We start from the raw sequence: 22,607 nt of genomic DNA, 5'->3' as shown, positions 1-22,607 counted from the left end.
GTATATCCGGAGATATTGTTCTAGGGTTTGGTTGGCTTGTTCGGTTTGTCCGTCTCCTTCCGGATGATATCCGGACGTGAAGTGGAGGACCATATCTAATGCTTTTCCTAAGGACCGGAAGAAATGCGATACGAATTCTGTCCCTCAGTCTGAAGTGACATGGGATGGAACTCCGTGCTTGGAAAACACGTGGAGGACGAACAGGTGAGCGAGGTCCGGAGAGGTAATGGTGTCGTGGGTGGGGATGAATATGGCTTGTTTCGATAGACGGTCTATTACGACGAGGATGGCTGTAAAGCCAGATGAATCCGGAAGATGCTCTATGAAATCCATGGAGATGGAATTCCAAGGCTTTTCCGGTATGGGTAACTGCTTTAGCAATCTGTATGGTTTATGTCTCGGAACCTTAGCTCGGCCACAGGTAGTACAGGACTTGACATAGTCCTTGACATAAGTATGTATTCCTGGCCAAGTATACTCGCGTCGGATGAGGTCTAGTGTCCGATTTTGACCGAAATGTCCGGACAAGGGGTGATCATGAGTATTTCGGAGGACGCGAAGTCGGAGGTTATTGGATTCCGGAACATATATACGGTTGTTGCAGCGGAGGAAACCACTATCGTCTACCGTCCATCTCGGATCCGAAGGTTCCGGAAGATGATTGGATGCGATAGGGTCATTGGGAAGTGCGGTCAGGATGTCTTTCCGGAGCTGGTCGATATCTATCAGAACGGCTGCCCTAAGAACCGGAGTTGCTAAGGTTGAGGCTCGTAGGGACGAAGCTAACTGTTCCGAAGTGAATACCGGATGGAAATTATGAGGGTTAACTCGAGCATAGTCCTTATCCCCCTCTTTAGGGTAGACGTCCCAGCGTCTAGTAAGGGAATCCAGTTTAGCTCCGAGTTTTCCGGGATGGAAACGGATGACGAGATTGAACTGATGGAGGAATTCCGACCAGCGGGCCTGACGGCGAGAGAGGAGTTTTGTGGTAGAGAAGTACTCAAGGTTCTTGTGGTCCGTGACAACGTCTATCGGCTCAGCAGAGCCTTCAAGGTAATGTCACCATGTCCGAAAAGCTTCATGGATGGCTAGAAGTTCCTTATCGTGAGTGTCGTAGTTGAGTTCCGGAGCGGTAAGCGTCCGAGAATAAAAGGCTACCGGACGAAGCTCTGAGTTCGGACATACTATGGAAAGTATACTGGCTATAGCGTAATCAGAGGCGTCGGTTTCTACGACTATCGGAACATTCGGAATCCAGTGCGTAAGCACCGGAGCAGACGTGAAAGCTTTCTTGAGTGTTTCAAAAGACTTCCGACAATCATCGGAAAAGTCCCAAGTAACCCCCTTGCGGGTAAGACGGGTGAGCGGAACTACAATATCCGAGTAATTGAAAATGAATCGACGATAGAAATTTGCGAATCCAAGGAAGGATTGAATATCCTTAACTTTCCGAGGTTCCGGCCAATCGACAATGGCCTGGACCTTCTCGGACGACATGGTCAAGCCGTCCGGAGATAGGAGGTAACCAAGGTATTCAACGGATGTGGTGTGGAACACGCATTTTTCGGGTTTAGCATAGAGTCGATGTTTTCGGAGATGGAGGAGAACTTCTCGGACATGTTCCTTATGGGATGCAAGGTCTTGGGAATAGATGAGGATGTCGTCCAGATATACGATAACGCATACATCCAGCATATCAGCAAACACGCTATTGACAAAGCGTTGGAATGCGGCCAGAGCGTTAGTGAGACCTTCCGGCATCACCAACCATTCATAAGAGCCATAGCGCGTTCGGAAAGCAGTCTTCCATTCGTCTCCTTCCGCTACCCGGACAAGGTGATAAGCGGATCGGAGGTCGATTTTGGTATATACTTTAGCGCGGCTCGGAGAGTCTAGAAGGTCGGTAATGAGGGGTAATGGATATCGGTCTTTCTTGGTAATCTGGTTAAGTCCACGGAAATCTACACAGAGGCGAAGGGAGCCATCCTTTTTCTTGACGAACAGGACGGGAGCTCCGTGAGGAGAGGATGAGGAATGGAGGAGTCCGGAGGAAATGTTTTCATCAAGAAACTTCCGGAGGGCTGCGAGCTCAACTGCAGATAGAGAATAAATGGTTCCGAGGGGTGGACTAGTTCCTTCCTCTAACTCGATTTTGAGATCGTAGGGACGATGAGGAGGAAGTTGGCTAGCTTTGCCTTTATCGAACACATCCGAAAATTCATGATATTCCGGAGGAATTCCGGATAGGTCCGGAGGATCGGACGAAAGGGTAGCGGACCGGAGGTCTACACCGGTCGGACGAAGGTAGATGCTGAACTGTTCTGATCCTTCCAATTTGCAGGCCCGGCAAAAGGCAACTGCATTTATCAAGGAAATATTGGGGATGGTTTTATCAGCGGAGGTTCCGGATGTAGTCAGAGGAGGTAAATCTTCCATCGGAGGAGGGGTATCCGGAGACGGAAGCGACGTCGGAGGTGTCGAAGGCATTCCATGAGAAGTCGTTCGGAAATCAATGCTGCCCGAAACCCAGTCAATCAACGGATTGTGTAGGGTGAGCCAGCTATATCCTAGAACGATAAAACAAGAAGAATCCAACGGAGTAATGTAAAACGTATCGGAGGTGACTACACCGGACGGAAAACGAATGGGCAAATCTATAGCTTCGGAAATCATATTATTACAAGTACCATCAAACAAATGGAGAGAAAGCGGAGGTATCGGATATGTAGGGATTTTATTTTTTCGGACAAAATCAGAGTCTATAAAACAATGTGAGGAACCACAATCTATTAGAGAAGGAAACGAGGAAATATCAGGAAAAGTAGGAAGAGAAATGTATGGACATAGAGAGTTCGGATCGGAAAGAGAAACAGTGTTGAGACGTAGCTCCGTTGCACGGGTAGAGTCAACGCAACCCTCATCCCGTGCGGAGTCAGGAGGGTTGCGGACTATTTTTTTGCTTCATCCGAAGCCTCCAGTTTGTCTTCCGGAGTGACTACTGCAGCACGGCCTTTGGCAGCGCGCGAAGTAGACTTGGTGCATTCCCGAGCCAAATGGCCGGGTCCGCCGTAGAATAGACAGAGTTTATTATCCATCTGTCTTTTACGTTCTTTGGACGTGAGCTTTCCGTCCTTTCCTAACTTGGAGGTAAGGTCCGGAGCTTTAGAGGCGGAGGAGGATGTGGAAGTAGTGGGTTTGTCGGATTTGAATCTCGCGGATCCGGACGGGTTGGAATTCGTCCGGTCCGAAGTGGGTTGCTTAGGTGGATTGGAGGTGGTGGGTTTGGTTTCGCGGGCAACTTCTCCCTTCCGTTCCCAGTATCGTGTGTCAATAGTCTGGGCAAGGGTCTTGTATTCGGAAAGGGTAGAAGGCTTACCCATGCGACTGATTTCATCTTTGATACGAGCCGGAAGTCCGTTATAGAATTGGCGTCTTAGGGCACCATCACCCCAGCCACGGACTTGTGAAGCAAGACACTGAAACTCAACAACATATTTATTAATGCGTTGTCCGTCACGCATGTGAAGTTGTTCGAGTTGTTGTTCCGCGTCACCGGACGGATCGTGAGGTCCGAAATTGGTTTGTAATTCTAACATGAATGCGGAGTAATCATCCATCCAATCCGGACGATCATCGTCCTCGTCGGATAGGAGGTCCGGTTCGAACCACTCGAGTGCCATACCCTTAAGGTAGGATTGGGCGAAGTTGACTTTAGCCCGTCCGGTACGGAAAGACTTGGGTTTGCTTTGGAAATGAAGCTCGCATTGGACGAAGAATGCACGAAGCTTCCGAGGCTCAGTGCCATTGAAAGTATCGGGTTCGCGGATCTTGACTTTGGAATCTTCGGACGAGATGGGACGACGGTTGTTGCGTGCGAGATTGTCAATGGCTTCGAAAAGCTGGAGCATGATGTGGTCTTGTGGGTTTAGTCCATCATTTTCGTCGTCATCGTCCAGATCATCATCCGGATTACCTCCGAAATCATCCGGAGGGTCTTCATCATCGGGTCCTTCATCATCTGGAGGTCCTCCAGCGGCAGTACGCGTAGGCGTAGGAGTCACCGGATGCGGACGATTCAAGAGTTGAGAAATACTTTGAGCAGGAACGCTTGAGACACGGCGCTGCGAGAAACTGGTGAAGGCATTAACTATGGAGGTTGGATCGCGTCGGCTGGATGAGAGTCCGACTGCGTGCAGAGCGGCTTGGTTTACTTTAGTAGGAGCCATGATATGAGTAAGTGTACTTGGAAAGGTGTGAGTTCGAATATACTGTTAAGGTCGTACTCTCGTAGGATTGGATCCGAAGGACTTCGGCCTCAGCTCGTACGCTGTGCCCCTTTCCCAAGTACTGTCCCTTATTTCAGAGACTAACGATAACGCGTCCGAAGGTCCGGACGGGTCTCGTAGTTATATCCGGATGACTTCCAGATATCGGAAACACGTATAAGACTAATCCGGACGGATCCGGACTAGAAACAAACAGAGTATAGACTATCCGAAGATAGAGGCGGAGACATAGACTATCGGAATCGATCCGAAGTCTCAGAGATCGACAAGAGTTGATTAGACTCAAGTCCGGAGGACAGAAAGAGGACAAACTAAGATGATATTCGAACTGAGGTACTACAGGAAATATACACGGGTTTATATACTAAGAGGATAACAGAAGGATCAATAAGCAAAGGTCCGAGGCTATGTACGAAGCATATGCAAAGCTTATCAAACGCGAGTCGGAAATGAAGCATAGGATAACGGATCAGTAATCATACCAGTAATAGTATAACCGAGACACCGGGAAGAGGAAATACCGAATAGGCTGTGTTTAACGTTATATGAACAGGAAATGAATTAAGAAGCTTATCGGATATCGGACCGGACGCGGATCTATGCATCAGACCGGACCGGATCTAAGGGTCCGAAGTCCGGAAGAGAAGCGTGAATATATGGGATATGACAATGAGTCTTGAAACACTCAACCTATCATAGCTGGATTAAATATTGAATATGATGACAGTAATGACATCCTTTTGTTCAACACAGGTAATTCAGTTAGCATCAAGTTGTATAATGATCTTGCAACTTCATTGATGAAACTTGATATGTCCTCGGATTCAGATATTAAGGACTCAAAATGCAAAGACAAGGTGCTTTAAAGCAGCACCTACTAGGTCACCAATGAGAAGTCAAAACAGTGAGTACTATTTATGATTCAACTTATAGTATGATACTATACTTATTCATTTAAATAGCAAAGTGCACTCACACTTTGCTTTCCCCATCACCATCAGAAGCTACTAGGAAAGCAGTCCAAAAGAAACTTAGAAAGAGTTTATCTCTCAAATATTATGACAACTGGTGAGCTTATTTTATTTGTTGTTCTAGAACCTGCAAGTGATACTGCCATTCCCTTATTTTCAAAAAACTCTAAATCTGCAAGCTCTGAACTCAAACTACCTCTGTCCACCCAGCCTAGTCCTCAATCTAATAGTTATAGTGAGTTTACTATTTCATTTATTTATACTAGTGGGACTCAGAGTAGATTTTTTAAACTCACTAAAACATAACTAAGACTCGGTAAACTTTGAAAAAACTCGGCTATAGACGGCTGGCACAGATCAGAGTTCAAAACAATACTTGTGCATTTCTGAGAGATAATGGAAGATATTGGGGGTAGCGCACATGATAGAGAACATAGATATACGTAGATATGTCAAAGTAATTAGTCTGTCAGCCTCCAAACAATGAATGAGCACCGAGACCCATCCCACAATTGCGCGAGTGAACAAGTGTCACGAGGAGAGGGGAAGGGAGCAGAGCCAAACACCTCGCGACTGTGGTATGTTGGCATCTGGGGCTTCCGTGGGAGAAGGAAGGTTTTTTTTTCCATGGGAGGGGGAGAAGGGAAAGCCGCGTATGGCCGCTTCTGCCCCCAGTGCCGGAAAAATGAGGAGGGGGGTGCTGTGAATGGGGGGGATGCAGAGTGCTTGGAGGAGCGCGCTGAGCGCCCATGGGACTGGGCCAAATGCTTGGAGGAGCGCACTGAGCGCTAGTATCAGGTGGGCTCCAGAGAGGGAGCTGAGGGTCTGGGGGAAGCGGCTGATGGTTTTTGGGAGGGAGCTGAGGACCAGGTAGATTCATAGAGGCATCAGCCCCCCCACGTGGACGAACGAGCGCAGAGAAATCTGCAGTGCCATCAGGAGGTATAGGATGATGAAGAAGCAGGGAAAGATCTGGGAGCGCATGGAAATCCGCAGCGCCATCAGAAGGTATAGGATGATGAAGAAGCAGGGAAAGAGCTGGGCCATCAGGAGGTATAGGATGATGAAGGAGCAGGGAAAGATCTGGGAGGGGCATCCTCATATCCGGAGTTGTTGAGGGTAATGGACAGCACAGTGGGGATGGTAGGTTGCTCGCTGTCATGCAAGATGAGCTAGACTTAGCACGCTGACCGTGGTAAAATTTAAAACTCTGATTGAAACTCCGCTTATCATCGCACATCAGTTAGGGGGGATAATAAGGGAATCATCTCTCGATCTTGAGCTCTCACCATGCCTCGCCCATCCACCAGGCAAGATATTCTTGGTGCAGTTGATAGAGCTGCACTGTCATTAGCCCAACTCCAATATCAGCAGGTGTTGGAAGCTCAGGAGTCAAACTCTGACTCCAGCTCCAATTCCAACTCTGATTCCAACTCTAATTCAACCATGGACATCACCTCCTCACCCACCCTTTCCTCCAACACCACTAGTGAATTTTCTGATGAGTCCAATGACTCTGATGATATTGCTACACGTTATAATCATCTTCAGCACCAAATTGCGGTGCTCCGCGATGAGGTCACAAGGGCTCGTGTCCTTAACAAGCCAGATGAACCTCCCCCATGAGCTTCCCAGCTGCACATGCTTGTTCATCATGAGAAACACCGCCCTTATTTATTTCGCCAGAAGCTACGTGTTGACCCTATCATTTTTGACGATATCCTCAATCAAATCTCTGATCTTCAAATATTTTTCAACCAATCCAATAATCCCCAGCTTCCCATTTCCATCCAGCTTGCTATCTTTCTCAATCGTGCTGGCCACTATGGCAATGCGATTTCTCTCGAGGATGTTGCCCAATGGGCAGGTATAAATGTTGGGTCAGTTGTGAATTGCACAAATCGTGTGATAATTGCACTGCTTGACCAGCATGACAATTTTGTTGGTTTCCCACACCCTGATTCAGAGGATGCTGAGCTTGCTTGGCAATATGCAGAGTCCAAGACTTGTCCTGAGTGGCGCAATGGCATTCTAGCTGTTGATGGCACCACAATTAATCTCTATGCTAAACCTGCTCATTTTGGTGAGACATTCTATGACAGGAAATCTAACTATTCCCTTGGCTGTCAGGTATTTTTTCCCCCTCCCCTCATGGTCAACAATTAAATATTTTTAGGCAGCTGTTATGCCTCATAACCTTATCATTGTTGATTATGCTCTTGGTCATCCCGGAAGTGTCCACGATGCCTATGCTTTCCGATCAACTCGTCTCTATCAACAGCACGAAGCCCTTCTGCCAGATGACCATTGGATTTGGGCTGACAGTGCATACCCACTTGAGAAGTGGTGCATAGTCCCTTTCAAGAAGCCCCGTAATGGAAGGTTGACTAAGGACCAGAAGACATTTAATTATCATCTTTCCACGGTGTGCTCATATTTTTTGTGATTTTTTGTGATGGTTTGGTGACTGATTTTTATTTTTATTAGGTTTGTGTGCGTGTTGAGCATGCATTTGCTGCTCTTAAGGGGCGGTTTCAATCCCTCTGAGAGCTTTGCCTCAATATTCACACAGAAAGAGAGCTTCAGATTGCTGTCCATTGGATTGTGTTGCATCATCTTGCACAACATGATCATTCGATTTGAAGCACACCATCACCAGCAAAATGCGAAATTCCCTCGTTCTCAGAGGTGGGCTGAAAGGGAGGCCAGAGAATTTGCAGCTCAAGAGATGGAAGATCCTGATGGAGATGAAGTTGTGGGTGATAGGTCATATGAGGGTACTCTGGGGCAAGCTTCCTGTTTGAGGATGATGGATCAACTGTTTGACAGTCCTCACTCAAGAGCTGAACACAGGGAAGGGTAGCTTGAAAGGACCAGAATCATATTGGCAACCATAAGGTACATGTACTACTACAAGAGATTCAACAGATGTAACAACAGATGTATGTAAAAAAACAATCAAGCAGCTAAAGTTAACATGACAACAACAATGAAAAAAATGCGAAAATCACAACACATATTCAGACTGATGGTGACGAGGATGAGGGACCGGCACCTGCGGCACGGATCATCATCTCATATTGGATCTTAAGGCGCCAGGTCTCAGCCTCCCTTTCCTGCAGGGCAGCTGCAGCCTGAAGGTGCAGAATCTCCTTGTCCTTGGCCTTCTGCTCACGTTGATGCGTGGTGGCCGAAATGAGGACTTTGTGTGAAAGATTTTCACGGCGCCACTGAAGATCCTTCTTCTGGGCTTGATAGTTCATCTTGATGGCATAGTGCTCATTCCTCGACTCCCGGCGCTCGGAGATGTCGGTCTGCATGCTCCGGATATCTTCATTGAGCATGTTGAGGTTGTCCTCCATGTCCACTGCAGAGGCTCACTTCTTCTTCGAGCTGGCCGAGCTCCGTGGCTTCGCAGACAGCGATGTCTGGGATGCCGTTGGTGAAACACAATAGTCGGTCGATATGAAGGACGAAGACGCCGTGGACAAGGGAGTGGAATGGCTGCGCGATATCCCTGACGATGATGCAAACGAGGAAGGTTTACGTGGCACCTGGCCACCAGGGGAGGCAGAGCCAAATGCCTTGCAACTGTGGTATGTCAGCGTCTGGGGCTTCTGCGGGAGAAGGAAGGTGTTTTTCTTTCCACGGGAGGGGGAGAAGGAGAAGCTGTGTATGGCCGCTTCTGTCCCACCGACTTGGGGGGACTATCAAGGCTAATGATACAACGACGGGAGGGGTCAAGCTCCATCCTATTGTCATCGTCCATGTCAACGTCCCCCCGTCCAACATACCCAGTGCATTGCCAAGGGGGGCAAAAAAAGGACCATTGTTGTCGGCATGGGGGTCGTCGTCGAGGTCACCATCTGGATCATCGATTGGACTGCCCCCAGTGCCGGAAAAATGAGGAGGGGGGGGATGCAGAGTACTTGGAGGGGTGTGCTGAGCGCCCGTGGGACCGGGCTGAATGCTTGGAGGAGTGCGCTGAGCGCTAGTGTCAGGTGGGCTCCAGAGAGGGAGCTGAGGGTCTGGGGGAGGGGGCTGAGGGTTTTGAGGATGGAGCTGAGGGAGCTGAGGGAGCTGAGGACCGGGTGGGTTTGTAGAGGGACCAGCCCCCCCACATGGACGAACGAGTGAGTAGTAATCTGCGGCGTGGTCAACTCCCGGCTGGGAGGTGAAAATCTTTGCGCTGATTGTTGGATTGGAGAAGAGGAATGGGTGGAGCTGGTCGTACCAAGGGAACTCAAGTAATACTTGTTCTTTAAATCAAATAAATCAAACAAATATAAAAACAATGACAAAAAACTCACTGTGAAGATTGGCGGCCGCGTGTTCGTCAAGCAGGGTGACGCCAGTGCTGGTCTTATTGAACTTATCGTGGTGATCCCTAAATAACTTCCTAAGACTTTAAATATTTAAATTAGTGGCAAAAAATCCGAATAAAGGAGGCCACTTACGCAGTGCAGCGGTTGCCCACTGATACATCGAATTTTTTCAGGTCCTCAGCGTATAACGCTGAATATTCGGAGTCCTTCTCGAAGATCAGCTTCAACAAGATTCGATGGATGTCCCCTTTGTCCCTGCCAGAGGGACACTCCTCAGTGCTAGAACTGGCGGTCTTTTTCCCCTCATAGAAAAGAGTGCGTGCATCGGAAGGATTAGTGGTAAGGTGGGTCACGAGAGTGTCTGTGCGGTGGAGATCTTGGGCCCTAGTCTAATGGACGATTATCTTTGGTCCGGCAGCCTTAGGAGGCTGATTATGAGTGGGGTTGGACCCACCTCCTCAAGATTTCCCTTTTCCATGGGATGTGGATGGATTTTGGGGCAACTCCATTGCCTTTGGGCGAGTACGACCGTTTGCTTGAAGCCTTGCAGAACGGCGGACACGTTGGCGGACAGCAGGCATGGTTATTTAGACTCCGACTTCATGCCGGCCGACTCCTCATTGTTGGCTGTGCTAGAGCGCTTAGCCGGTGTTTTACCGAGCACTCTAGCGAGTTTAGAACTCTACTCTGATTCCCACTACTACTTATTGATGAACATCTGTGCTGCTGTTATTCCAAAAACAGTATCATTTTGTACTATGACTAGTCAAGTGCTAGTTACCCTCAAAGTAGAGAATAAGATATCCACTCTACTAGGCTTTGTGTTAGTCAGCAAAGTGAATGTCCTGTAGCATGACAAGATATAGAATGATGACTCTTTTACAAAATACATCAATCTTTGAAACTTCTATTACTTTATGCTGAATCTTGCCAACCTCTAAGTAATTTGAGAGTTGGCATAGGCTATATCACATAACATTTGATGGTGACCAGGTCTATTTTTAAAATAACAGGCACTTTAATTTTGTAGTTTTTGTTCTTTGTGTATTGTAGTACATTTATCATCTGAGTTATCTTATTCCATATTGCTATATTCAACTTGCACTCTTGTAATGCCTCACCTACTAATGATATCTTGTAGTTACATACATGATTCACTTATTACTACTTTGCAGATTAAATGCAGATGTGTTGTTACTTAGGCTTACCAAACAGCAGTACACTAAAGTTAAAATCATCAAGGTGTCACAAGTTTCAAATACAAACCATTATTCCTTTTTGAATTTGAAGTCCTTTAAGCACCCAGTCATAGTGTCTATCTCTAAGAATGTATTTACTGTTGAAGAAGTTCTCACTATAATGTCTATTGTAGAATTACCAAAAGTACCTGTATCTAAATTATATAACCTATTAGAAGAACCTAGACTAGATGACCTCATACCACATGATCTTCTTAGAGTCTTACTATGGCTGCAGTATATGCCATGACATCATAGTTATATATTGAATCATATGATACCTTTAATTATTCTGATTGACTAGTAGTTAGAACTCAGATTTAATCTCTGTTTCAATATATGTATATAGGTAGCTTATTGTAATCAGTATTTTAGTTCAAACCTCTTGTTTGTTTAGCTTACTTGCTAGCAATCATAGATGTACCTACTGTTCACTTTTCATTATTTGATAATCTTTGTTTGAATCCTAGTCACTGTGTTAGCATTTATTCATTTGAAGTAGGTGTCAGATGAAGTTGTAAGCTACCTAAGTGTAGTTAGCTATTTGTGATTAGTAGAGTTAGAGCCATAAGGTACAAGTTTGCACATAATAAGAGTAACAACTTATATACAAGAGCAAGCTTAATGATGTAATTAAACTCCCATAACATTCATGTTTATTAAATCATTTTCCAAAAAGACTAAAGAGTGTGCCAGAGTGATAGAAATTATGATTCATCCTGATCATATTACTATTGCTAGGCTTATAATTATGTGCACAGAATATCATACTAGTTCTATCTTTTGTGAGGATGCTGAGAGAAATTATGACTACCTAGCTGAGCCTCAAATTGAGGTTTCTGATAAAGAAGATGCCTACCACTATCTTGAATCCCCTGCCTTACAAAGCTGAATATTTCATTATGACATTCCTTCATTTTACACTGTGGTTCTTATTTAGCACCATAATTACTATCTGAAGCTACATAGTCTTTTATGTACAGACTATATGGCTTCAACCCCAGGCATCTCTTGTGCCCTAGAAGAGTGTTTTACTTCCAGCAACTCAGCCTCATTATACAAGTTCAGATAGTTATGAAGGCTATTTTGATAGCTTAAAGTACATTTTCCTAGTGATTTCTTTTGATCCATCATTTAAGTATCTATGTGTAGGGTAGTGGAAGATGTAGTTAGAGGACTGCAAGGCTGTATATTCCATAGGTCTCTAGCTTCAAATTTTGGTCCACTATGGAGGTGTTTCTATTCATCTGAGCCTGCAGAATATTCAAGTCCAGCTACACCCCCAGTCATCATGACTTGATACTGCAGAAGTATGACATTAGCATTTTTTTTGAGAGCCATTGGTGGAATAAAGGCTACTTCCAAAGTCCCCTACATCTATAATAATTTTCTCTAAAGGTTCTGGTGTTTGTAGGACTATAGCTACATGTTGCTGCTTGGAGGACTCTGTAAGTAGTTCCACCAAAGAAGTAGATATAGCACTGAGATAGGGAGTAGGTTCTATATTCCAGGGTTCATGTGGTAATTAAGTGCCAGGGGTTCCCTTATAAGGCTGATAGTGATCATTAATGTAAGTGTTGTTGACACTACAAATCACATACTTATATGAAATACTAACATTTATTTGAGCTAGTCAATTTAAAGAGAATAACAATGGCTAGATAGATGTAAGTTAGCAGAAAGGTTCTTAGTGTTTGAAAGATCTCATGTAAGCCAGTAGAGCTTAGACAAAAACTAAAGACTGATAAAATGACTGGTAGGTGAGACAAGGACTTTAAAAACATAAACTTATTTATGTACACCCAATAAAATGAGAAGACTGCTACTATATATTAGATTTTAAAGATAATTTCATATTTTCATTGTCGTTTTCAGCGCAGATCTAACCCATAATGTGTTCACAGTGCGATCCGCACTCTTTTTGCTCTTGTAAGTGAGAGTTGGTGGCACTACCCCAAATGTATCCTCGACCTGTTTGTGGGACAAGGTCTTGCGAGAGGTATGTTCCCCCCGCTTTCGCTTGAGCTTCAGCTGGAACAAGCTGCAATACTCATGAGTCAATCGGCATACTCTCAGATACTGCTCAATCTCAATGCTGCACACCTCAGCCATTCCTTCTTGTCGTTAGAGAATAGTGGGACTCAAAATAACTTTCAAAACCTTTTGGAAACTCACATAGAGCACAGCTAAACTTTCTAACACCGCCTAAAGGCATCGAGAAACTTGGCTAGAACAGCGTCCAACAGCTGCGGCACAGGTGGCATAACATATGCATATGAGCGGACTTCAAAGCACTTAGGAGATTTCAATGCACTAAGGATAAGACAAATATATTTGTAGCTAGTTAATGTGCTAACATGTAATTGAATATCAATGGAGGGAGAGAGGAAATCAAAGCTTTCTGTCTGCTCAGCCTGCTGTCTACTCAGGATTCCCTGGCTCCCTACTATCCTCCCTCAAACATCCCTCAATCCTGGCGCACTGGAGCGCTGGCTCTAAGCTGTGCGGGATGACACATGTGTTGGCACTTGAAGCCGTGGCTTGGGCCCAACCAGGCTGCAAGGAGAAGTGCAAATGTGTTGGGGACTGGCATGACTGAGCACCATTAGGATGCATAACAAAATGTGTGCAAGCATGAATGAACAGCTGTAAATGAGTGTAAACAGGTAGATATGAGTGAGAATGACTGGATACAAGCAGATATGAATGTGAATGAACAAATAAGAGACCACATGTGCGCGAGAGTGACTGCAAACCTTGATCCACTGCACAGCAAAATCAAGGTCTTTCTCCGGCTAAATCCTGAAACAGAGCTCTCAAAGGGACTGAAACCGTCCCTTCAAAACAGCAAATGTGTATTCAACACGAACACAAATCTAAATAAATGTAAATCAATTAAAAACCACCAAAAAAAAATATACCTTAGAGAGGTGATAATTGAATGTCTTCTGGTTCTTTGTCAGCCGTCCATTGTGAGGCTTTTTGAAAGGGGCAATACACCATGGTTCCAATAGGCACTGTCCGCCCAAACCCAATGACCATCAGGCAGAAGATCAGCATGCTCTTTATAGAGGCAAGTAGATCAAAAAGCAAATGCATCATGGACACTCTCAGGGTGACCAAGAGAGTAGTTGACAATCAGGAGGTTGTGGGGCAAGATGACTGCCTAGAATTAAATTAATTTTTGCACATGAAGATGGAAAAAAAATACCTGACAGCCAAGAGAATACTTGGACTTCCTATCATAAAATGTCTCACCATAATAACCAGGTTTAGTGAACAGATCCATGGTTGAGCCATTAATGGCTAGAAAGCCACCTCTCCACTCTGGACAAGTACGTGACTCAGCGAATTTCCGAGCCAGGTCACTATCCTCAGAGTCCCCTGCTGGGAAGCAGATAAACTGATCATGGGCATCAAGTACTGCGACCATCCAGGGGACCCAACACTCATGCCTGCCCATTGAGCAACATCCTCGAGAGTAATGGCATTGCCATAGTGGCCTGCACGATTCAAAAAAATAGCAAGCTGGATGGAGATGGGGAGCTGAGGATTGTTAGACTGGTTCTGGAAGATAGGGTGATCAGAGATATGATCAAGGATATTGTCAAAGATCTCTGGGTTGACATGAAGTTTTTGCCAAAACAGGTGAGGGCGGTGTTCCTCGTGGTGAACCAGCATATGAAGCTGAGGTGCTTGTGGAGGGGGCTCATCGGGCTTATGGAGTACATGTGCCCTCTTGACCTCATCACGAAGAGCAACAATGGTATCCTGGAGCCTGTCATAGGGTGCAGCAACATTATCGGATTCGTCACTGGAAGAATCTGAAACCCCTGTCATAGGGGAGATGGGGGAGATGAGGGATGGAGGGCTAAAAGACAGACTGATATTATCATCATCTGAAGTTGAAAGCGAGTCCAGGTCAGAGTTGGTGTCAGACTCAAAGTCTGACCAGTTGTCGAGGGTATCCTGATACTGCAACTTGGCTAATACAAGTGCAGCCTGATCAACAGCATTCAAGATGTTTTTATGTGTGGATTGATGAGGCATGATGCTGGGGAATTCACAGTGTGATCTCTTATCAGCTCGTCTGATCTCCAACTGATTTGTCGGAGTTTGAATCAGAGTTTGAATCTCCACCACCATCAGCGTGCTGATTTGTTGACCTCCACCTCTGAGACCATCATAGCCTAACATCTGCCAAGCCTTTATCGACCTCCACCAGACCATTGCTAACATCCGCCAAAGTTCCAATTCTCTGCTACATGCAGCCACTCTGGGTTTGCAGTCACTCTTGTGCATATGTGGTCTCTTATCCGTTCATTCACATTTCAATGCAGCCACTCTGGGGTTGTATCATCCTGCACAACATGATCATCTGCTTTGAAATCAATTGTTGCAAACAGGATGAAACATATGAGAGTTCTCTAAAGTGGGACCATGGAGAGGGTGAAGATTTCATTGCTCAAGAGTTTGAGGCTCCAGATGGTGATGAGGTAGTTGGTGACAGGACATATGAGGGCACTCCAGGTCAGGCTACTTGTGCAAAGCTGATGGATGAGCTCTTTGACAGTCCTCAATCTAATGCACAACATAGGGCAGGATGAGGATCACATTGACATGTACTACTTGACATGTGCTACTGCCAAATGTACAACATATATATGTACCTATGTAACACCAACTTGAATCAGAGCAGTACCAATGAAGGAAGGAATGAGAACAGTGTAGGAGAAAAACATACATGCAACAACGACAACACGATGACAAACAACAACATAGCAACAACAAAAAATGGAACATATGATGGTAGTACAAATAAAATGATAGCGACAACATGTAACAGCAACAACAAACAAAGTGCGATGATGATGACAACAACGACAAATGAATCATGCAGCTCCATCCAATGCTGGGGTCCTGTTGCCCTGCATCATCTGGTGAAACTGTATCTTGAGCCGGAGGGTCTTGGCCTCCTTGTCGAGCACCAACGAATGCACTTCATGCACTCAAATATCCGTCTCGCAAAGGTGAATCTCGGCATCTTGTTGCTCCTGCAGACGTTGATGGGAGACAGTGGCTTGGGAGGCCTCATGCTCGCGGGCACCGCGAAGCCATTCATATTTCTTTGAGTCACAATTGTGTTCGCTCTTCGCGTCGAGCTTTGTGAGGAAGTGTTGATGCTTGCTATCGTGGCATGACATTGCATTGGAATGCATGCTCTTGATCTCGTCCCGAATGTGGCCTACCTCCTGCAGAACATCCGACTTTGCTTTCTTCTTCTTCAAGCCCCCACGCTGTTTGGCAGGGAGGTCTGCAGGGTAGGCGACATATGGTAGTCCAACGAGGGGGTAGTGTTGCAAGTCATCGACGAGGGTGTCGAGATGCTGTGGGACATCTCCGACAACACTTTACATTGCCCCCCACGGCTGGATGGCTTCTGTGCACCAAACACTGAGTGACTGTTGTAAAATGACGTTGGCAACTTCGCAGGGACTTCGAATGGGGAGGGAACATCAGGAGGAGGGGATGGGGATGTTGGGAGCTGGTGTTTCTTCCCTGTGGCTCAGGGAGGCGTCTCTCAAGCATCCCCATTATGGTCCATCATCTCATCACCGTTAAGATGTTCTAGTGCATCTCCAAGGGGCACAGAAAATGGGCCTGTGCCCTCCAAATACAAGTCATTATTGTTGTTGGCAGCTCCAAAGTCATCACAGATATTGATGTCAGGGGAATTATAGAGTCCAGGAAGGTGGAAGGAAGGATAAGGGGGAGTACTAGTGTTTGGGAAGGGGAATGCATTGGGGGGTGAATATGTGTTAGAGGGTAGATATGCGCCAGGGGGTAGGTCAGGCATTCTGGGAAGCCTCTGGGGAATGTTTGTGTTCGACAGCTCGTTGACGGATGAGGTCAGTGGAACATTCGCATTCAATGGCTCATTGATGAATGAGGTCAGTGGAGGATATGTGGAGGGGGGCAGATTGGAGGGCGGATATGCATGGGAGGACTGAGCAGCCGGTATGGAGGGACCAGCCCCAGCAGTGGTGCCAAAGTGCATTGAGGGGCCAGCCCTGCCATGTGGCTGGACAAGCGAATACAGTGTGCCAGCATAATCAATGCCTAGCTGAGATGAGTAAGTCTTTGCCGCCATGGAGGAGTTGTTGTGCCAGATGGAATCAAGATCCAAGAACCAAGGAAAGTCTGCACGAATGAGTGCTACAAAAATCAATCAGCCACAGACCAAAGACAAGGCATGAGGGACTCACCTAAGAGATTTTGTGCAGACTGCCCATCATGTGGCATGATGCCAGTGCCCGTGGCCGTGAACCTGCCCTTGTGCTGTTTGTATTTTGTCCTGAGTCTTGATGTGTTTAATCAGCATATGCGAGCACAAAAAAAATAAGAGAGGACTTACCCTGAGATCTGGTTGGAGACTGAATTGCAAAATTTCTTCAGATTTTGACGGTATGCGGCGCCATACTTGATGTGATCCGCAAAAATGAGCCCGGCGATGGCACTATAGATATGCCCTTTGTCCTTGCCAATGGGATTGTCATCAGCATCCACCATCTTTTTTCTTCCCCTCCGAATAAAATAGGATCCTGCAATCAAAGGGGTGGGTGGGTGGTTAGATAGTTTACCAGGGCATCAGTGAGAGCAGTTTCGCCCTGCCATTGAATTGATATCTTGGGTCCTGGTGTGACTGCGGGGCCAGCAGTTTGTCCTTTGAAGGTGGATGCTTGAGGATCCATTGCTCTTGAGTGCACTCGAGTGTTGGCTCGAAGTCGTGCAGAATGACAAACATGTTGGTGAGTAGCAGGCATGTTTTAAAACTCTGCCATACCATGCCGGACTGACTTTGAATTGAGGCTGAGTTGCTTGAGGTGTTGGAAGGTTTTAGCCATGCTCTATGTGAGTTTCCAAAAGGTTTTGGAAGTTATTTTGAGTCCCACTAATACTCAAAGGCACTGCAACAATTCCTCTTAGTTACCACTCACTGGCCTTCTGTACTGTCTGAGCTTCTCTCTGACATTGAACTTTGTCATTCTTCAGTTTCTGTTGGTAAGCAAATTAAACTAATGTTTCAGTATGCTGTGCACGTCTTAGGGGCCTGGATCTGCTTACACCAGGAATTGATAGGTGATGAGTGGTGTTCCAGGTGTGTACTCCCGGCCAAGGATGGGTAGGCAGAGTATTTCATCACTAGATTCCAGCATGATTTTGCCCAGAGTGAGTAAGGTGTGTCAAATAGTAGCTCTCACACTTAAATGCAAATCAAACCAAAACATTTCTGCACTATGTCAGAAACATCTGCATGTAAGCTAGTCTGAGCCATCTCATACCTACACTTGTCACTCGCGATGTCTCTAGCTCAACTCAAGAGTGTCACTGCTTATCCCGTTGACTCCTAAGGCATTAGTGTCAAAGCTGTAGCTAAAGACCAAGATGAGGAGGTAGAATCCCTCCTCAATAGCTTCAATGTCGACAATAAGGCCACCTGTGGCACACTGCGCATCAGCACAAATGAAACTAACACCCTGTCATCGAAACATAAGAGGACACCTACTGCTGTCCCAGTGCACCATGACCAACTGTCAGCAAGCCTTAAAACAGCCTCAGCAGGTGTTATTGTTGACACCACTCTGTAAGATTATCAGTGGTACATATCATATTCTGTCTGCAAACCTTGTTAACACACAGTACAGGTACTGGAATTAATTTAAGGACTTTTGTATCACTATAAACAAGGTTGTGTTGGCTGACAACATTAATGGCCTCTATCCTAATCTTCCTGCTGACTTTCCCATGTGGATTGCACTCTGGATAATGGACAAGTAAGTTGTACTACCATTTGAACTTCTTTGTGCTGCACATACTGACTCAGAGTTCATAGATGTGACGGAAATGATATCTGGACTAGCAAGGCAAAGCCTCTGAATTTCCTGTGTGCAACATATGGCACTGCACAGAAGATGCGAGCTGCTGTGAGCCACAAGTTTGGTCATGACCACAAGCTTGGCACACAGCCATGGTCAGAACATCCAAAAATTGCTGGAAAGTCAATTAGAAACCTGTCCCTCTCAGTCACAGTCTCACAATACATGGTTAGTCTTTGTCAAAGGAAGGCAAGTATTTTGTACATCTTCCTTTGCAACTCTGGCTGACATCATTTGTCAGGTATGGTCTGGTGAAGCTATCACAAGTGCTCAAGCCATAGATGAAGTAACTATGAAGCACCTATGGGATTTCGTCTGGGCAACACCATGCAAGGAGTATGGACCAACATCTCGCAAACGAAAAGCTGAAAATTCAGCAGAGTGGGCAGGGTTTGTGATCCACAGTATGCTTCTGCTACTTTATTTGGTTTCAATGATCTGTCTCCTGCACTATGATGAGGCGTTACAGATTACTTGGGGAGATATCACTTTCCAAGTTAAGGACAACTCAGTTGAAGGAAACTGGCTTGATGCTTCCACAGAACTATTGCTCCAGGGTGAGGGCTTCCGACCTGCTGACTTTTGTGTGAGACTCGAGGTGTCATTCAGGAAAACACATCAATATAGAGGTATGTTGCTTGATGAGAATGCACAACATATTGGAGCTGACTAGCAACTGTACAGGGATAGCACCATTCTACGTATATGCTGATGAGCAACATCCATGGATGTGCTTGGTGCAAACATTTGCAGTTTGGTGGATGCTAGCAAGGGAGAAGTGTGAGAATCTTGATGGGTTTGTTTTTAAGAAAATTGGCATAGACAGTATCAGTGTCAATCCCACTGATGGCATGGTGAGTTTTCTATGCTTCTTTGCTTAGCTTCTCATAATTTGCATAAATTTTGTAGACCTCTGATGCATTCCTTGAATGTTTCTGTAATAACCTCCTGGATATTGGTGTGGACCCACATCCTTATGGTACTCACTCCTTCAGACGGGGTGAATGCCAATTTTTATACAAGGTATGCAGATGGTACTTCAGGAACATCTGTGATTGGGAAGGATGGGAGCAAGGACCCTTGCCATGCTTGTGGTAGAACCTGTCATTATGCTTGAGACTGTACTAATACACTGGAGAGTAATGGTAGATTCTGATGTGAGATAATGAAACAGTCCGATGTAGCACTCGAGCTTGTGCTAGGCTTGTATTCAGCTGATTCACGATTCATGTTCAATGCCCGTTGCACGATAATCACTTCCCACTCAATCCGACACTTTGACTAGCAGACCTGACATTTCGGCCGCAGCGGACCCGATATTTTCCCGTGCACTTGTCCTATCCATGTGCCGTCTTGTCTTGCTAGCCCCACTAGGTGTGTAGTTGATTATTTTGCACATTACTCATGTCGTAGCCAGCGCTATTACATGTTTTCCCATAGTCCGCAGTGCCTCATGTTTATTTACACGTACTTCGGATCCGAAATATTCCGCTGCTACTTTTGCCTACAGGTTCTGCATTTCTACGTACTTACATATATATTGGACTGACCTCGAGCATTATTTATCATCCAAGTAGTGGGGAGCTGTTCCCCGACGCTTTGTGGTCAAACCCGATATTTCATAGTTCTTAGTTGACATTGCGAATATTACCGCTCTTTCTATCCGAAACACCTGTCATTGTCGATATTCCGCATACCGCTCGCTTTCCCAACACTCACTATCACTATTCTCTGTAATCTGCTGAACCCACACCCAAAACCCGCTAACCCAAAAACATTGGACCCGACACTTTGGCGTCAGACTCATAATTATACCTTCAGACTTCATTTCCCGTGCTCGGACTTTTGATCACTTATTATCTCACTACTTTCGGACTAATACCAGATAGCTAACCCCTTGGGTCGAATGCACTTGTCTACAAGTATAGCAGACTAGGCTGCGCAAGACCACAACATTTTATATTGCTGGTTACTTACTTTGTGTAGTGTCAAGCAATTGTTGTCTCATTACACCGAGTGCAAGAGTAGATAAACGAAAAAGATTCGTAGAAGAACAACATATAATTACACTATACTGGAGCAAACATTTACACAAACAGTCAGATAGTAAGGTCAATGATTTCAGCATCTTCACCTTCACCTGTGAGATCAATGATCCCTGGTAGGTCTCCTTCACCCTGTGTGTCATCAATGAGCGCACCACCAGTCACATTTTTATCCTCGGTGAGGTCAATGATATCCACAGAAGACATGGTGGCCATGGAGACTGCAGGAGCAGATGGCTGGGGAGTATGGCCCTGGTGTGTTCTGAGGTCAATTAAATCTTTTGCATGAGAATTTGAAGGCCCTGGAGAGAGCGGGACCATTGTCTGTACCCAGCAGTCGTAGATCCGGTCTGCAAGCCACACCTGAATATACTTGCTTGATGATCTCTCATCATCCTGAGAAGTAGAGATTCCAGTTGGCCCTTCGAGCAGGTGAAGTGTGGCCCACTCCAGATCACCGACAGGTACATCATTATCATGTCCTGCAATGCCCGAAAGAACTTTCTTAGGGCACCTAGCACGGCACTGGAACACTGCCCTTGTGCAGCAAGAGGCAAGATCATTCTGCAGAACAGTATGTACCAGTGTGTCTAGTAGTGTAGAATGACTGAAAACTTACCTTGTCACTTGCAGGCGAATTGCTGGCAAGGTCGTTGAGCATTTCATGCAAGATAACCACAGGCCAGATGGTGGAATGAAAGGCACTGACAAGTTTTTTTGGCTCCCAGCCCAGGAGTTGTTGGATGACCAAGGCTAGTGGAGCAAGATCAGGAGGGGCAGGAGATTGCACAACAGGCAACTCTGCGAGTGGGGTGACAGCAGGTTGCACATACAGATTAATGACATGGGGATCAGGAAATGACTCAGCGAGCGAGCGGGCCAGTGCAGAGTGAGCTCGGCCTAGTTTCCCAGTGGAATCATCTGTAAGATGGTATCGAGCAGCATCCCGCCACTGCTTCAGGGCCTGATCCAGTGGAATGCTATCATGTGCCAGTATGCTGGTGTTCATGCAGCGAACAAGACGGAGAGCAGTCTCAGGGCCACAGCCAGCAAGACCTTTCTGAAAAAGACGTTAGTGAGAGAAAGTGTCTGTAGGATAGTTAACATACCATATCGAAGTCACCACCACAGCAGATAGCTATCATCACAAAGGCATCACCAATAAGGCAGGACGCCACATGCTCCTGGATAGCACTCGTGGTGTAAAGCTTGATGGTCGCATCAGATGAGAATGTCGAACTGAGAAAAAGAAACCCCATTTAGTAGCTGCCCTCACAAAAACAAAGAGCTTACTTTCGAATGACTGTCTTAGCTCCAAAGACGAAGACATCACTGTCATCCATCATAACAGCATCAACAATTCCTGCATTGTTCATCAATGCTAGCTGCACTTCAGCTTCACCTGCAGCCTTAATGACAAAAAATGACATTAATGACAAATGCAGGGAAAGAACAACAATGCACAGTGATCCATTGTGTGTTGAAGGCATTCAGGATACGTTGCGTGGGCTTAACCATCCAATGGTCTCTTGTAGACATGTGGCAGCCTCTTTTGACCTCTGGCTGCTGGTCACCATCATAGCAGAAGATGAGTTGCACCAGGAATCATGCAAGCCAAGCCAGGCAAAATAGAAAGGTCCAGAGGGCAGGTGAGGGGCAGGTCCTGCATATCGATTCAAGAGGGCGAGGGACACGATGGACACTATTGTTGCGGCAGGCTCGAGCACCTGTGAAGCCAGAGCATAAGGTCTCTGTCCAAGTGAAATACTAGCAGGGCAATACATAGTACATACCTCCCATAAATG

At 45.9% G+C, this 22,607-nt stretch overlaps 5 protein-coding genes across 5 annotated transcripts; 1 reads left to right on the top strand and 4 right to left on the bottom strand.

Annotated features, from left to right (window-relative positions):
• Positions 1–5,726: 5,726 nt before the first annotated feature.
• HD556DRAFT_1439871 (uncharacterized protein) lies at positions 5,727–6,353 on the bottom strand (the record flags this gene model as incomplete). The annotated part of the gene is made up of 1 exon (XM_041306019.1): positions 5,727–6,353. One exon carries the CDS (start codon positions 6,351–6,353, stop codon positions 5,727–5,729), a length of 627 nt encoding a protein of 208 aa, XP_041163889.1.
• A 1,924-nt stretch (positions 6,354–8,277) lies between these two features.
• On the bottom strand, positions 8,278–10,060 carry HD556DRAFT_1439869 (uncharacterized protein; the record flags this gene model as incomplete). The annotated part of the gene is made up of 7 exons (XM_041306018.1): positions 8,278–8,571; positions 8,639–8,774; positions 8,805–9,009; positions 9,052–9,516; positions 9,568–9,656; positions 9,715–9,971; positions 10,037–10,060. 7 exons carry the CDS (start codon positions 10,058–10,060, stop codon positions 8,278–8,280), a joined length of 1,470 nt encoding a protein of 489 aa, XP_041163888.1.
• A 6,341-nt stretch (positions 10,061–16,401) lies between these two features.
• HD556DRAFT_1305689 (uncharacterized protein) lies at positions 16,402–17,625 on the bottom strand (the record flags this gene model as incomplete). The annotated part of the gene is made up of 4 exons (XM_041299814.1): positions 16,402–17,036; positions 17,087–17,181; positions 17,236–17,403; positions 17,462–17,625. 4 exons carry the CDS (start codon positions 17,623–17,625, stop codon positions 16,402–16,404), a joined length of 1,062 nt encoding a protein of 353 aa, XP_041163887.1.
• Positions 17,626–18,793: 1,168 nt separating this feature from the next.
• Positions 18,794–19,855, top strand: HD556DRAFT_1430716 (uncharacterized protein; the record flags this gene model as incomplete). Its single annotated transcript, XM_041304933.1, has 5 exons — positions 18,794–18,946; positions 18,999–19,253; positions 19,320–19,386; positions 19,442–19,611; positions 19,667–19,855. The coding sequence occupies 5 exons, from the start codon at positions 18,794–18,796 to the stop codon at positions 19,853–19,855; spliced, it is 834 nt and encodes a 277-aa protein (XP_041163886.1).
• Positions 19,856–21,361: 1,506 nt separating this feature from the next.
• On the bottom strand, positions 21,362–22,392 carry HD556DRAFT_1231305 (PIN domain-like protein; the record flags this gene model as incomplete). The annotated part of the gene is made up of 4 exons (XM_041297418.1): positions 21,362–21,862; positions 21,912–22,041; positions 22,096–22,211; positions 22,267–22,392. Coding segments are annotated over 4 exons (873 nt in total), but the record flags the coding sequence as incomplete, so codon positions are not given.
• Positions 22,393–22,607: the final 215 nt, after the last annotated feature.

Source organism: Suillus plorans (genome assembly GCF_016647745.1).
Source record: "Suillus plorans strain S12 chromosome Unknown HD556scaffold_11, whole genome shotgun sequence".
Classification (NCBI taxonomy): domain Eukaryota; kingdom Fungi; phylum Basidiomycota; class Agaricomycetes; order Boletales; family Suillaceae; genus Suillus; species Suillus plorans.
Note: the sequence above shows the minus strand (reverse complement) of the source record. Positions and strands in the feature narration are given on the sequence as shown.